Source organism: Centruroides sculpturatus, unplaced genomic scaffold, assembly GCF_000671375.1.
Source record: "Centruroides sculpturatus isolate CEXI.00-Female unplaced genomic scaffold, Cexi_2.0 scaffold1168, whole genome shotgun sequence".
Lineage (NCBI taxonomy): Eukaryota > Metazoa > Arthropoda > Arachnida > Scorpiones > Buthidae > Centruroides > Centruroides sculpturatus.
In genome coordinates this window covers 1-14991 of record NW_019385306.1, presented here as the reverse complement: position 1 = coordinate 14991, position 14991 = coordinate 1, and the positions used below count along the sequence as shown (strand labels likewise).

The 14991-nt window shown below is 27.5% G+C and overlaps 2 protein-coding genes across 2 annotated transcripts; one reads left to right on the top strand and one right to left on the bottom strand.

Moving 5' to 3' along the window:
• Positions 1-33: 33 nt before the first annotated feature.
• LOC111637426 (testis-specific serine/threonine-protein kinase 2-like) lies at positions 34-6116 on the bottom strand. The gene is made up of 9 exons (XM_023382913.1): positions 5797-6116; positions 4252-4492; positions 4044-4175; positions 2506-2619; positions 2262-2408; positions 2070-2196; positions 1334-1395; positions 1062-1253; positions 34-122 (listed from the first exon to the last, which is right to left on the bottom strand). The coding sequence occupies exons 1-9, from the start codon at positions 6085-6087 to the stop codon at positions 34-36; spliced, it is 1395 nt and encodes a 464-aa protein (XP_023238681.1). The 5' UTR covers positions 6088-6116.
• Positions 6117-6292: 176 nt separating this feature from the next.
• Positions 6293-14982, top strand: LOC111637432 (peptidyl-tRNA hydrolase ICT1, mitochondrial-like). Its single transcript, XM_023382919.1, has 7 exons — positions 6293-6453; positions 6525-6570; positions 8696-8755; positions 12747-12829; positions 12956-13125; positions 14083-14178; positions 14681-14982. The coding sequence occupies exons 1-6, from the start codon at positions 6310-6312 to the stop codon at positions 14174-14176; spliced, it is 597 nt and encodes a 198-aa protein (XP_023238687.1). The 5' UTR covers positions 6293-6309; the 3' UTR covers positions 14177-14178; positions 14681-14982.
• Positions 14983-14991: the final 9 nt, after the last annotated feature.

The following is a 14991-nucleotide window of genomic DNA, read 5'->3' as shown; positions in this document are numbered from 1 at the left end:
CATGCCGCTCTGGAATCTGAGATCAAATCTGAATTAAATTTGTAAAATTTTCGTGATTGATTTGCCACGGATACGTAGAGTTCCGGCCCTCATCATAAGGATCGTTCCCATTGCAGGCCAAACTGAATAAATNTTTAAATACGAAAAATTTAATAAAACAATTTTTTTAATAAAATAAAAAATAAAATTTAAAAATGGCTTGGAAAAAAGCATTTTTCACTAGAAGGTGAGAAATTACCTATCGTTAACCTAAGAAATAGAAAAGTAGTACTTTACTGTACGTACAGTACAGTACATAGCTTGCCCCTTTAAAGTATAAAGGTAGCAAAAGAAATTTCAGCGAGATAACACCGTAGCATAATGGAAATTTGTTCAAATGACCAAGAAAGGTTCTTGGCTTTTTCTCTACCAAAACGGATTACAGTTTAGTTGAAGTGGAAAGATTTTAAAGGTTTTAATATCTGGAAATAAATTCGATTTTCCCTGGTAGAATTTATATTTTCTATACACTCAAAAAAAAAAAAAAAATCCTTCGTCCATAGAATTTGAATGAATAAATTGCTAGACGTTAATAGAATTACCTATCTTAATATCTTTATTCTTTTTATTCAATTTTGTGGTTGGTTGAACATTGTTTAAGAATCGTATATAAATTATTATATATCATTCATAAATAATTATTTATGTTATAATTTGACTTTAATTATATTAAAGTAAGTTAATATTTCATAATTACATAATTTATAGAAGCATACAATTATGTGATACATAAATTATCTCTAACTTATTAATACATATTTAAGTTGATGGATATCATAAATCATGCAATTTACTACAAGATTTATAGTAATTTATGAATTATGTAAGTATCTAATGTTACTTAAAAATATATTTATCTTTTGTGTAATTATCTCATTAAGAGTCGTGTTTATAAATAATCCGAGCGAAATACAAAATGTAAGTTTAACTTTTTTGCTGTCAAATTTAACAAACAAATAATTTTTCCCGTTAATTAAATGATAATTCATTTTAATTATTCATTTTATTTATCATTATATTACACCAATTTTTCCAACTCTGTAATTTTTCTTGTTTATTTTTTTCATAAATTCGAATATGTTTATGAGAATTTTCCTTTCTGCGACGAATATTGGAAAAAATTCTTGCTGAACGATTATAGTGCAAGTTTATAATATCGTTCTTCGTATTTTCACGAAAACGTTTCTGCAGTAAATTTAATGTCTTGTCCAAATCTATAAAAGTAAAGCTTAAAAATTATTATTTTTTTTAAACACCAATTCATATTATTTGTGTATTTATATAATATTTTCACTTTTTGAACATTTCCAATCTTGTATGGAGTCGGCATCTTTGAGTTTATATTTCAACTCACTTCTGAAAAATAAATATTTTATATATTATTTTAAGTATATTGAAAAAAGAATTGGTTCTTTAAAAGTTGTTTCTTCTACTTCTTGTAAATGTTAATATACAAATAAGTTTAGTGTCAGAATATTGTTAGAGCTGTGAGATTAGCACTAACGAACAATATGATGACATTATCTGTAACCATTCGGCACTAATTCTTAATTTCCATGCATACATTTGTATCTAAAATTGCCATTGATATGAAATACATAAAATTTATTTTATGCTTTTTGTATTATATATATATATATATATATTTATTTATTCTGTAATGTTTATAAAATTCATTTTACATATGACAATACTAAATCCACATTGCAGAGAGTAACGAAAATCTAACGCTTGCGATAATAGTTCGAATAAAACGGTTTGAAGGATGGCGCGCAAGGTGTATTTGTAGCACATTAACAATGCATTTTTGAAAAATTTTTAAAAAACAGTTCATAGAAAAATGTACAGTATACCAGTACATGATCATATAATTTTTCATTCTCAAATGCGAGTTTTTTATGAATATATTTTAGAATTTTGGCGTCCCATCATCTCGGACGTGCTCCCTTTGTCCTATCTTTCCATGCCCCTAATAAGTATACATTTGTAAGCTATTTACATAGACGCATAAAATATTTCAAAATAATTACTTTTCAGATTTTGCAATTATTTCTTTGCTCTTCTTTACGAATCTCGAAACTTTGTTGAAAGTTAAATGAGAAGCAGAGTTTTGATTTAAAGTTAATTCGTGTTCCGGTCGATAATCAAATTTCAAAACTGAAATTTAAAACTTGTTTATAACAACTTACATTATTTATTTTTCAAAATTAATATATATTAACTTTTGTTCGAGTTAGATTTTACGAATAACTTCGATGTATTGACTAGTTTTGTTGGTTCCCTTATCCATTTCCAAAGGCGCACAGATCGCAATGACGGTCTCAAATTTGGGTCGGGATTGAGCATGTGATAGATTAAATCACGACTTTCTGAATATATACAAAAACAATTAACACAATTACAAAAACAAATTCACAGAAAATGCTATACAATAACACAATGCTATACAATAATTATTCAACCAACCATTACTAATTTGTATCCTAAAAGTTATCTTGTTAATTGCCTCCAGATATATATCTCTCTGTTGCATATGGATGAAAGGAAGTCTTCCACATAACATTGCATAAAGACATATACCTATAAATAGTATCGTTTTATATCAATAAATAATGTTAAATCAGACATTATAGCTGAATATTTTTAAATTAAAACTCTAAAAAAAGCGAATTATCTTGAAGACATTAAAAAGTCTTCAAGTCGACAACATTAATTGTTAAGCTTCATTCAGTTAAAATATTTTTAATATTTCACATTACAATTAATGTAATGTGAAATACAGTATTAAAAATAGTTTAACTGAATGAAGCTTTTGAATACAGGTACTGGTACATGTTAATTAAATTTCATTCGATAATTTGATAAAAACTTATTGAAATTTTTTTATAATTAAGTATTCTTGTATGCAGTGACACACCCAGAGCATGGGCCAAATGGCCCTGGTACCCCCGAAAGTAAAATGAAAAGAAACACCAGTAAATTTTCCAAAACTATTTTCTTAATTAAAATTTATTTATTTATTTATATTGGGTTGTGTGTTCTATTTCTATATTAATTATGAATTAGCGGTCACATAAGGTGGAATTTTATTGAATTCACATTAAAAATCATTTATTCATTCAACTCGGCTCTTCCAAGATTAAATCTTTAGTGTGCTTTGTATATGAGTGCTTGTATGTATATTATAGGCCCACCAGTGGCCAAGCGATCTTCGTACCCTAAGCACCAGGATTTCAGTCGTGGGTTCGCGCCCCGCTTGGACGGGCTGGCCACATGTAGTTCTTCGGGCCTTCTCCTCGTTTGTAATGCCTAAATAGGGGCCAGTTTCCCTTAAAAAGACCTCCCGAAAGGCATCCTCCTAGGCAGATCGCCCAAGTGTTGCGTTACCACAAAACAAACAAACGTATATTATAAATTATTTTCAATAGGACTTATGTTTGAAGATGAAAACTTCAAATTCTTTTCTTCAAGCTTAATTCGCAAATTTCGTACAAATTTGAAAAAATTATTAATGTAAACCGTTTAACCATATTTTTTTTTTTTTTTGCATTTTTATAAGCAAAAAAATTGTATCAGCTTGCCGCTCTAGGGAACAAGAGTCCGAGTTTGAACCGAATCGTCAGACGTTTTTGCACTTAAATAAGAGAACATGCATATATCAAGCTTCGTTTCTTTCCAGCAGACTGCTCCATTATGGACGTGGCCAAACACATGATGAACATGAAAAAAACCCACTGGATCAATAACGGATTAAGACCTTTCGAGACCCCTTTAAGTAATTTTATGACATCATTAAATCATTAACCAATAAGATTTGTCAATAGTTGTAGCTGCAGAATTATTTATAAATTGATATAAAATTGCAACGGTAAAATTGTTTTATATTTTTTTTTTACCAATTTCGGGGCCCAGAGACCCGGGCACCAAGGCATTTGCCTCACATGCCTGGTGAGTAATTTAGCATAGTGCCCACAAGGAAGAAAGTAAAAAACAAGAAAAACTACCTGCACTCCATACATCTACTTTATACCCATTATACTTAGGTTCCAACAATATTTCTGGAGCGACATATCCATAGCTTCCATAAGGAGCATTCAGTTTCTTAAGATTACAATCGGAAGCAGCTAAATCGAAATCTGCCGTGTAATCAAACATTTATATTCACTCATCATTTTAAATAAAATTTTGATGATGCAATAATTAAATGCATACCTGTCAGTTTTAAATTTAGTTCTTTATCCAATAAAATATTCTCTAATTTAATATCTCTATGACAAATTTTATACTTGTGACAAATTTCTATAGCATTTAACAATTGTACAAAAAGTCTTCGGCCTTCAACTTCTGAAAGATGTTTCTGTTTGTTGACGTAATTGAGAAGATTCCCATTTTCGGCTCTTTCGAGTATCAAGTAAAATGCGTCGTCTGTTTCAATGGCATCTATAAAACTCACCTGAAATTGAAAATAAAAATTAAATAAAAATTTTCGGAAAGATTAGTTGAATAGTTAGGCTTCTTTGATGTCCGGGTGGTTGGAGTAGTTCAGGCGTCAGCCTATAATAACTCTGGAGAACCCGGGATCGACTCTAGAGCAAATTTTAATGGGCGTTACGAAACGTAAGATCCGGGATATCGGGCTTCGTCCCTCACTTCTCGGCCTTGTTGTGGGCCTGGTGGAACCTATGATGGGTACGATTATAAAAAGATCTTTTAGTGATCACAAGGTAAAATAGTTTAAAATGTAAAAAAGACGCAAGTTATTTATAATAAGTTCTGCGGATACAGGCCTAATTTAAATTCAAATCTTTCATGTTATGGTGATATCTTATCTTGCTGCTTACTGTATAATGAGATAAATTTAAAATTGTTAAATTTTATACTTTATTCACCGCTTATAACTTTCACTAAATATAACTACAACTTCCTCACAGCACTTAACAACCTTCTCTAAATTCCGCGCTGAAAACTTAACGTCACTAGGCACTAAGAGGGCTTTTTTCCCATGTCCATCGTGTCTAGGCCCTTAATGAGAACAGCCTCGAGGGACGAGACTCAACAAATTCAGGACAGATCACTCCGAAAAATTTTCATCCCGGTCTCCGAAGCCGTAGGCTACGAAATACGACTAGTGCAAAGTTTTCCTTTTTTTGTTTAAAAAAAAATATTATTATAAGCAGTGGCGCACTCACGATTTAATCTTGGGGGAGCCGAGTTGAATGTATTAAAAAGTTTTTAATTCAAATTCAATAAAATTCCCACTTTATGCGTCCGCTAATTCACAAGTAATATAGAAATAGAACACACCACACAATATAAACAAAAAAATAAATTTTAATTAGGAAAGTATTTTTGGAAAATTTACTAGTGTTTTTTCCTTTTACTTTGGCGGGTGCCAGGACTCCTTGGCCCACCCCCTGGGTGAACCAATGATGTAAGAGAAGCATTCAAATTCTTCTATTCTGTTAATTTAGTAAAACGAAAATCTACAATTTAAGATCGAAAATATTTTATTCTGAATACATAAACAATTAAACCTAAACAGAATATTCTTTTTATTATTCTTTGCCGATAGGAATATTAACTAAGACAACTAATCTCCAAGGAATCTAATAATTTTAGTATAAGAAAATGAATATTTTTCATCATATATCCCAAAAAATGTTAAACAAAGAGAGATATTCATCCCTTTTCCTCAACATTTTCTCCGTGAATATATTCTAAAATAAAAGTTTAAAAAAAATAATATTTTTTGCATACCACTAAATGATGTCGAATTCTTTGCAAGCACCTAATTTCATTTAAAGTAATTATTGGATCGACCTTATTTTTTTTAACAATTTTCACAACAAATTGAATATCATCATTATCAATTTTCTTGGCTTTCTTAATTACGCAGCGATCCTCACGATAGAGAATTTTCTCAGTTATATATCCGTGTCGGAGTAATAGATGTGATTTAACTTTATCCGGCATCCATAAACCCCGACTATCTTTCAAAAACAAATTATTTTCGTCCGAATAATTAGATTCTTTATTTACAGCATCCATTTTTGTGTTTATTTATAAATATATTAACAATGATGTATTATTAATTTATTGTTACTAAAGATTTTGATAATTAAATAAATATAATTATAAATATTTTTATTATTTTAATAAATACGAATAAAAATAATATTTAAATATTTCCGAATTTAATTTTAATTATTATAAATATTTTATTCATGAATATTTAATTTAATTCTGGCAACACTGTAATGTATTTTTGTAATGGCGAGCATGTTTGGAAGATTTGTTTTCAATGCAAATTTAAGGAAATCAGTTGATTTTAGAAGGTTTTCTAGTTTCAAAAGTAATTATAGTTTGGATAAAATATATCCAAATAGTAATTTAAATATTAGCACAGCACAGGAGGTAAATATTAAGTTTTTTGTCATGTTTTTGATCATAAACTTCAGTTTTAAATGAATTTAATATTATTTTAGATTCCAAAAAATGAAGGAGAAAAATTTTCTGGTTATATTCCACTAGGTAAGAATTATTTTAAATATTTATGAAAAGATATACAATACAACTTATGGAGCTTATCTACAGAATGGTTACAAAGATTCGACAATTTTAAAAGGACCCAATAATTGATAGACTACCTGAATATTACTAAAAACACTTTTTTATATTTTACGAACATAAACTATTACTGTTTAGTCATACAGTTAAACAGTTAAAGTCATTAAATCAGTTCTTGTCAGCTATTTTTAGGTTACTGTTGTAAGGTGAAGGTAATAAAGTTTTTCTTTACAGTGTCCTATAATGAATTATTGATTAAGGGTCTGTTCGAAAATGCTTACTGAACAGTTGATGGTACTAATAAATGATGATGATGGTATTTTGGTTGGTCATTCTCTAACCCACCCTTTAAGATTGAGTGTCTGGAAGCAACCTGTAAATGACTGGAAACTTTATAGGTTTAAACTTTTGAGTCTCAGTGATTAAACTTATAAGTATTTCTGAACAGACCTAAGTGTTGTTCAGTCTGAACTTTGGGTTGGGAGGATTTAGTATCAAATCCACTATTCACTGAATTGAATTTCTGTAGTTTATTCTTTCCACTCTGTGGGTACTGAGAGGTCTTTTTTCAATTTGGCCAGGCCCACAATGGGATGGCTGAATTGTGAGGAATAGGACTCAACATATTAGGGATAAACTATGAATCATATCTGATGTTCTAGGCCTAGAATTATACTTGTTTCTCAGAGCACCAGACTGATGCTGTTATTATCTCAGCCATCTGGCTGTCATACTTAGTTGGATTGTGCAATCCATGACATAAATTCATGCATAATAACTATATGGTTATTTTATATAATAATAATAATAATTTTATTAATCACTCATTCACTCTTTACTTACTCAACAAATTATTCACACAGTGAATATTGAAATAAAAGAATTAATAGTGCCAAGTGATCGTTATTATGCTACATTGCATTTATAAAACAACCAGTTTAAATTCTTAAAATTAATACCAAAGGATGTGAATATATTTGTCGTTTTTTTCCAAATATGTACCCGAGTTCAGTCAAATTATCAAAAAAAAAGCAAAAATTATGTTTTAGGAAAGTTTTTGAAAAATGAGAATATTTTAAGTATAAGTTAAGACTGATGTTCACTGGCATCAAGATTAAGGTAATTGATCAAATCATTTGGTCTTGTCTTAATTTTTTTATTTAGGTATAGTACATTGGCTTTTAAACTTAGAATTACTTATATTAAACTATTACAATGGAAACTTATTATCAAAATCACTCATCATTTGTAGTATCATTTTGATGAAAATTTACTACAGTAATTTCATTTTATAGACACCTGTCAGTAGAATGTTTTCAGATAGCTAGAAAGGTTTGATTTTTACACTAACTTGAATATAAGTCTGTAAAACAGTAAATAAGGTTATAGATATTATCATATATATACATATATATACACTATGGAAAAATTTTGTTCTTATTTTCTTTTATTTCTAGATCATTTGAGAGACTTGTTCTTTGTTATCTTGGCATATTTGTTTTCTATTATGTGTTTTTCTTACATTGATTACACTTGTGGCTCAATTGCACACTTCCAGTGTGAATGATTACTCCTTTTATAGAATTAAATTTTAGCGTACTAAAGATACTTTAATATTGAATTTTAACCATCCTTCTTACTGGAGCATATTAATGTGTAATGTGTTATTGTTTAATTTTAGCTGTAATGAGGTTAAGATTAGTTTTCATAAATATTTTTCCTAAGTAAAATTGATAAATTAAAAATGTTAAACTAGTTATGTCTCATTTCTTGTGTTTTAATTGATGAAAGTTATAATTGAAGCAATGGATATTTTAATTTCAAAAATTAACAGTTGTAATAATAGTTGTTTGTTTCTCTTCAGTTGGGCATATGATATAACAGAATAAAACATATTAATTACTATATGTTAGTAAATGAAGTAAATATTTTTATTGATATATTAATTTGATTGATTAAGATTTCCAATCTGAAAGTGAAAAGTATAAATCTCATTTAAAACTATTATTTATCATTTGAGTAATTAATTGAGTTTGAAAATAATAACAATAATTTATACAAATTTATGTATTAAAATGATTAATTTCAGAAGATATACAAATAACACATAGTAGAAGCAGTGGACCTGGAGGACAAAATGTCAATAAAGGTAAAAAATTTCATGTTTTTTCTTAATTTAAATTTTTATGATTTAAAGTTCAACTAATTTCATTTTGATGTAAATACTACAAATGTTAGATGTCAAATAAGAAACTAAGCCTAAATTATATAACTAATCAAATAACAAGCCAGATTTATTATTGAGCTATATGTTGGATAAACAAATGCTGTATAATTTGAACTGTAGATAGGCAGTTAAGTGAATTAATTAAATAATAAATTTGGCTTATTATTTGATTAACTGGGAATCAAATTAAATGTATCTTCTCTCTAAATAAACATTTAATTTTTTTTTAATTAGCTGGATATATAAATGGAAATAATTTTTTTAAAAGTAAATAAATAATTTGTTTTTAATCTTTACCAGTTTAAACACTTTATAACCCTTAAGAGTATAGAATATTTAAAATGTATTTTTATTTAAATGAAAAATTTATTTAACTTTTAAAAGTTTATCAAACTTTTTGCTTTCATAAAATATAAAAAAAAATTGTTGTATTTATTATTACTCCATTGTTAAAGCAAAAGAGTATGCATGAGGTCACACACAAAAATACTTTTTGTAATTTTTAATATTTTTGTTTAATGTATTCATTGCTACAAATATTTTTAAATAACTCAGCAAATCTATTATATAAAAAAGAAAGTTAATTAATTTGCTCTTTATGAATTTTGACACAATTTGAACAAATACATTGAAACTTTTTATTGCAAGGTATTATCTCATCTAGATGGAGATCAACAACTACCTTCAGGTAAATCAACTTCAACCACTATCCACAACAGATTTCCCTTTCTATATGACAAGTGAGATGGAGTATTCAAATAGGAAAATTATTTAATATGAAGTCTAATTAAAATGTCTTTAGGGGTTTTGAGTGCAGTAAGTTTAAATATTTGGTCCACATTTTGTGAAATTTGATTCGTACATGGGAAGTGTCAGTTGGAGTAGGTACAAGCCAAACTACAAATCAGGTTTCTTCTATACCCACATATTATAGTTATGTCTTCTATATGTTTTAGCTTTTTTAAATTGTCTTCCATGTTTGTATTGTGATCTCTGTGTACCAACCCCAATAACCTAAGAGACTCCAACAACAAACACAACCCTAACCTCAGATGCACTCTGGTGGAGTATGACTATGATTTACATACATTTCCAAGGAAATAGCTGACAATACTGCTACTAAGTTAGCATACAAGTGCGTTTCCATGCTATATAATTTGCTACACAACAGAAAAGATAAGGCTCAAATGGTATACAAGGTTCTGGTAAGGGACAGCAGATTCCAAAAAGATCTGGTGTACATTGGGTACACTAAGCACTCCATACGCAAAAGGTTACAAGAATATCATTACAATATTATAAACAAAAAAAGATACCACTTTCCTGTTTATTACATTAGAAAGACTGACATGCAAGCTGATCTTCAAAATTCCATGTTAATCAAACAGTCCTAGCAAACTGACCACATCGGGGGCTCTAGAAGCTTTAGAAATGTACAAAGCTACCTGACAGACAATTGCATTAACTTTAAAGATAGAAAAAATATCTCATATGCTTGGCAATATTTTTATGAAAAACCAGGCAATACCAACATAAATTAGTTATTATTTTTGTGGTATATTTATGTATAATTATTTCTTTATTTGTATTTGCTTTAATTTTATACATGGTAATAGGCAAACTAATCTTTATTTATTCAATTTTATATTCAATATCTTTATATTTTACTCCAAAAAAAAAAAAAAAAAAAGAAACATTTTTGAAATTGAAATTAGTTCTGCACATTCCAATTTAGAATGTTGTTGACCTGAAGCAGATCTTGTGTAAGATCAAAACATCTGTTGAATTTACATTAAATTATTTACTGGAATTATTAAAGTTTTGATTGGTGTATTTAATTATAGTTATTGATCCAGTTAATGTGAAGAAGTTAATTTTGAAATAAAGCTTTCTTAACTCGTAACATTGAGCTCAAAAATATTATTTTGCCTAATATCTTATTTAAGGTTTATTAGATGAAACTTTATGTAGTATTTCAACATTTCACTTTTGCTAATCCAAACCTATGATAATCCATACTAGTTTTGTTTATTTTCGGTCAAAAACAAAAGGATATCTATAATTTTGTTTTGAGACATGATTAGTATGTAAAATTAATATGTAATACTCATTTAATTTAATAAAAGTATATATATATCAAAAATGACAAAAAATTATTTAAAATACAGGGTTTTGCAAAAGGAATACTACAATTTTAAATTACTGTAATTATGTTAATTATTATCTGAGAAGTATGCAATGCAATGTATATTCAATTAATAGAGTAATTGTTTGAGTTTCATCTCCCATCTGCATTCAAATGTCTTGTTGTCTACTATCTCTAGGAAGTGCTGTAAACAAAAATGGCATCTATGCAATAGAGGTGTTTGTGTTCTGCAGTTTGTAAAGTCAGAATCACTCATCATTGTCCAACATGAGTAATCTGCAGCTCCTGCAGGAGCAGTTGACATTTTCATTTATGGCACTTCCTAAATGAGGACTTTGTATTTGTATATGTATTTGCTTGTAATCCTCTTTGATTTTTGATCAAAGAGGATTTCAAGCATCTAAGATCAAAGGCTTTAATTGCATTGTTTAATTATTTCTTAGTTTTTAATACAATATATTTATTTAATTGTATCCATTTCAACAAGTAATTTAACAATGAAGTTGTAACATTCAATTTTTTAAGATAAAGCTTAACTTATAAGCAGATGTGACTTTTAATTTTTTTATATTAATTATGATTGTTAAAATATTATGATGTAACAGAGAAAAAAGAATTATTATGTGCTTATTGTAATATTTCTGTAAAAAAAAATTTAGGAAAAATTAGTGGAGATTTTAAAAATTAGACAAGAACTCAAAATATTGCAGTCATTTATTACATCAGATAAATTTATAGTCCATGAAGGGAATGTAACATATTAAGAGAGAGTTTTTTTAATATTATTAACTAAACTTTAATTTCTAAAAATAAGTTATTTGATTTGATTTTTAACTGATTATAAAAATTAAATCAATTTGGAAATAAAACTTTTTATAAATTGATTTATTCAATGTATGAATTTTTGAAATAAAAATATATAAAATTTTGAAAAATTGAATACTTAATTAAATATTAAAATAATAACTTGAAAAAAATATTATACATAAAAAATAAATTTAAATATATTATGTTATTTATCAAGAATTATTATTTTTAATAGCTTCTATAAAATTTGTGAGACTCCTTTAACTTTTGTTTGCCTTTTAATGATTTGGTGTGACCTTGGTCCAAGTGATGACCAATTCGGTTCACTTAAATCTCCATTGCATAGGTGCCTTGTTCAGAGGTGTGACACGTCATGGACTACAAAGAGTGACTACATTCAGCTGCTACTGAAAAAAGTTTATTTATTGTGATTTGTATTTATACAATACTGCTGCTATGTTACTGACTTGCAGAGAAAGAGAGAGAGAAACTTATGATCAGATAAATTAGATACTTTAAAATTATTGTATATAACCAGGAGTTAGATGCGTGGTGTTCACGTCTGGCAGCAGTCCAATGTCTTCAAATTTTCTTCTTGGATAGTTCTTTTTGGTAGTTATTCCAAGACCTTCACACCATGCATATTCTTTGTCAGAACTCTCCATCAGAACACCTATCCATCCATTTCTTCTTTTGGCATATCCAGTTATCTGAATGACAAGTTTCTAAATGTTTCTTGATTCAACTGATAAATAATCAGTCTTCACATAAGAATATATACCATGTATGTGTTTAGTTGTAATTGTTGATATTAATATAATCTTTTGCTATAACACTATATCTTTTCCATGGTAGTGGAAGTTGCTGCTGTGATCAAACATATATAACAAAAAACATTGAAGAATAAACCTTTTTAAAATATTTAAATTACATTTTAAAAATATATATTGTATATTTCAGTGAATAGTAAAGTAGAAGTAAGATTTCATTTATCTTCTGCTCAATGGATACCCGAGAAAGGACGAAAGAGAATGGAAGAAATGGTATATTTAATCACTCAAAATAGTTTATAATGAATAAAAAAGTTTCTAATTTTTTTATTTTGTTGTGCTGACATTATTTTTTTTTTAAATAATATTTTAAATATAATTGTCTTGAATTATTTACAGCATAAAAATCAGTTAACAAAAGATGGATATTTAATAATTAAATCTGATAAAACAAGAACTCAAAGCATAAATCTAGCAGACTGTTTAGATAAATTACGTTGTATAGTGAGGGAAGCATGCAAGCCACCACCAGAAGTTTTACCAGAAACAAGTATGATGTTAAAAGCTAGGTGTGTATTGATTTGTTATTTTAAATTATTCTCTTTAGCCCAGCACAAATGAGTCAATATTAAAACAAACTGATCTCTTTGATGTCAAAGCAAGTTTGCTCATAATTAAGCAATGAACTCAATTCAGATTTTTTAACAAAATATAAGTGATCTGTTCAATGAAAATTATATTCAATAACTAGCAACAATCGTGCACAGTCAATCATCACTCCATGGACATAAAAATCAATCTCTGTCTATTTGTCGAAGCAACCACATCAACTTCTTTGTGCTAAGCTTTAGAAATTTATTTATGCTAATTGTTTTCAATATACTGCTTAAATCCATTTAAATTATATATTATATTTAGTAAGAATGATTTTTATTATTGCTTCATTTTGTAATTTCAATACTAAGTGATGTACTATTACATATTAACATGATATAATCATTAAACAGATATCAATATTTGAAACAATACCAGATATCATTAGATTTAAATCTGCAAATTTAATAAAACTGTTAAATTTATAATATAATTAGAAAATAATGCACACAACAAATCACCATAATAAACCAAGACTGATTTAGAAATCATATGTAATGGATAATAAGAATTTTACTAATAAGACAGTAAAAAGACTATAATTGAAAATATAGAGAGAATAAGCATTTGCCAGTAACCACATCTGTTTCAACGTTTTCAGCTTTATTCTTAAAGATAAATTTAGATTTTTTGATAATGCTTGAATGCTCCTTTAAAACATAATTTTTAATTTTGTTTAATTCATAGTTGGTTAGGTTATTCCTTTTTAAAAATTGAAAATAATATCTATTTTTGAGAATTGTGCTGTTTTATTCTGTTTTCATGAAAACAATACAGCATCAGAAATAATTTTGATAAAGCATACTTTTTATCATAAATTGAAATTTTTAATAAATATTTTTCAAAATTACATTAAGTTTTTTATTTTGTAGGAAAGAAAGACAGGCAAGAGAACGTTTGCGACAGAAAAGGATGCATTCTGAAATAAAGAATAGCCGAAAAGCAGTTACAGCACATGATTTATGATTGTATGTAATTACTCTATATCTAGTTTAATTAAGATGTATTATAGTTAGAATTAAACGTTTTTAAGTCCAAAAATTTTTCTTATTTAACTGAAATTAGCTAAAAATGTAATTAAATTAAGTTTAATTATTTTATTTTCAATTAAGAAACAATTTATAAATGAAAGCAAAATTTTAGTTGTAAATGGAGTAAAAATTTTCAGATTATACAGCAAAATAGGCAGTTGCTATATTAGATAAATATAGTATTTTAAGGTTATTGTTTCTAGGCATTTTTCATTTTGATATTTAAAAAAAAAATTTTTTTAACATTACTTGAACAAAAAAAGCACTAGAAAATCAGTTTTAATACAATTATATAAATCTTATCATAAATTGTAAAATGCATGTTTTTTTCTTAGATTTTTAAATATTGAATATGATGATAATGTTTAATTTCTGTTATAACAAGATTTTAGATGGGAATGGAAATACTTTTATTAAATTATTTTTATTTGCTGGCCAGATAGCCAAGGTAGGGTGTCATTCTACTATTCTTGAAGATGCAGGATTGAATTTGGGTAGCTGAAGAATCCTAGGAATTTTTCATACATAGTCTGTCCCAGATGTTAAGCTCTGTCTTTCACCATCTATCTATCCATTTTTACCATGCCCTCTTAATATCCACAGAGTAGAAAGAGAAAAAAATGGAAAAAAGAAAAGATTGTAATCTTTTGTAATCTGTAAAAAATTTTCATGAATGATCTGTAATCTTTTGTAACTTTTTATTCTATCAGAATCAATGTGATGAGTAGAAAAATAGTATGATTTGGAATG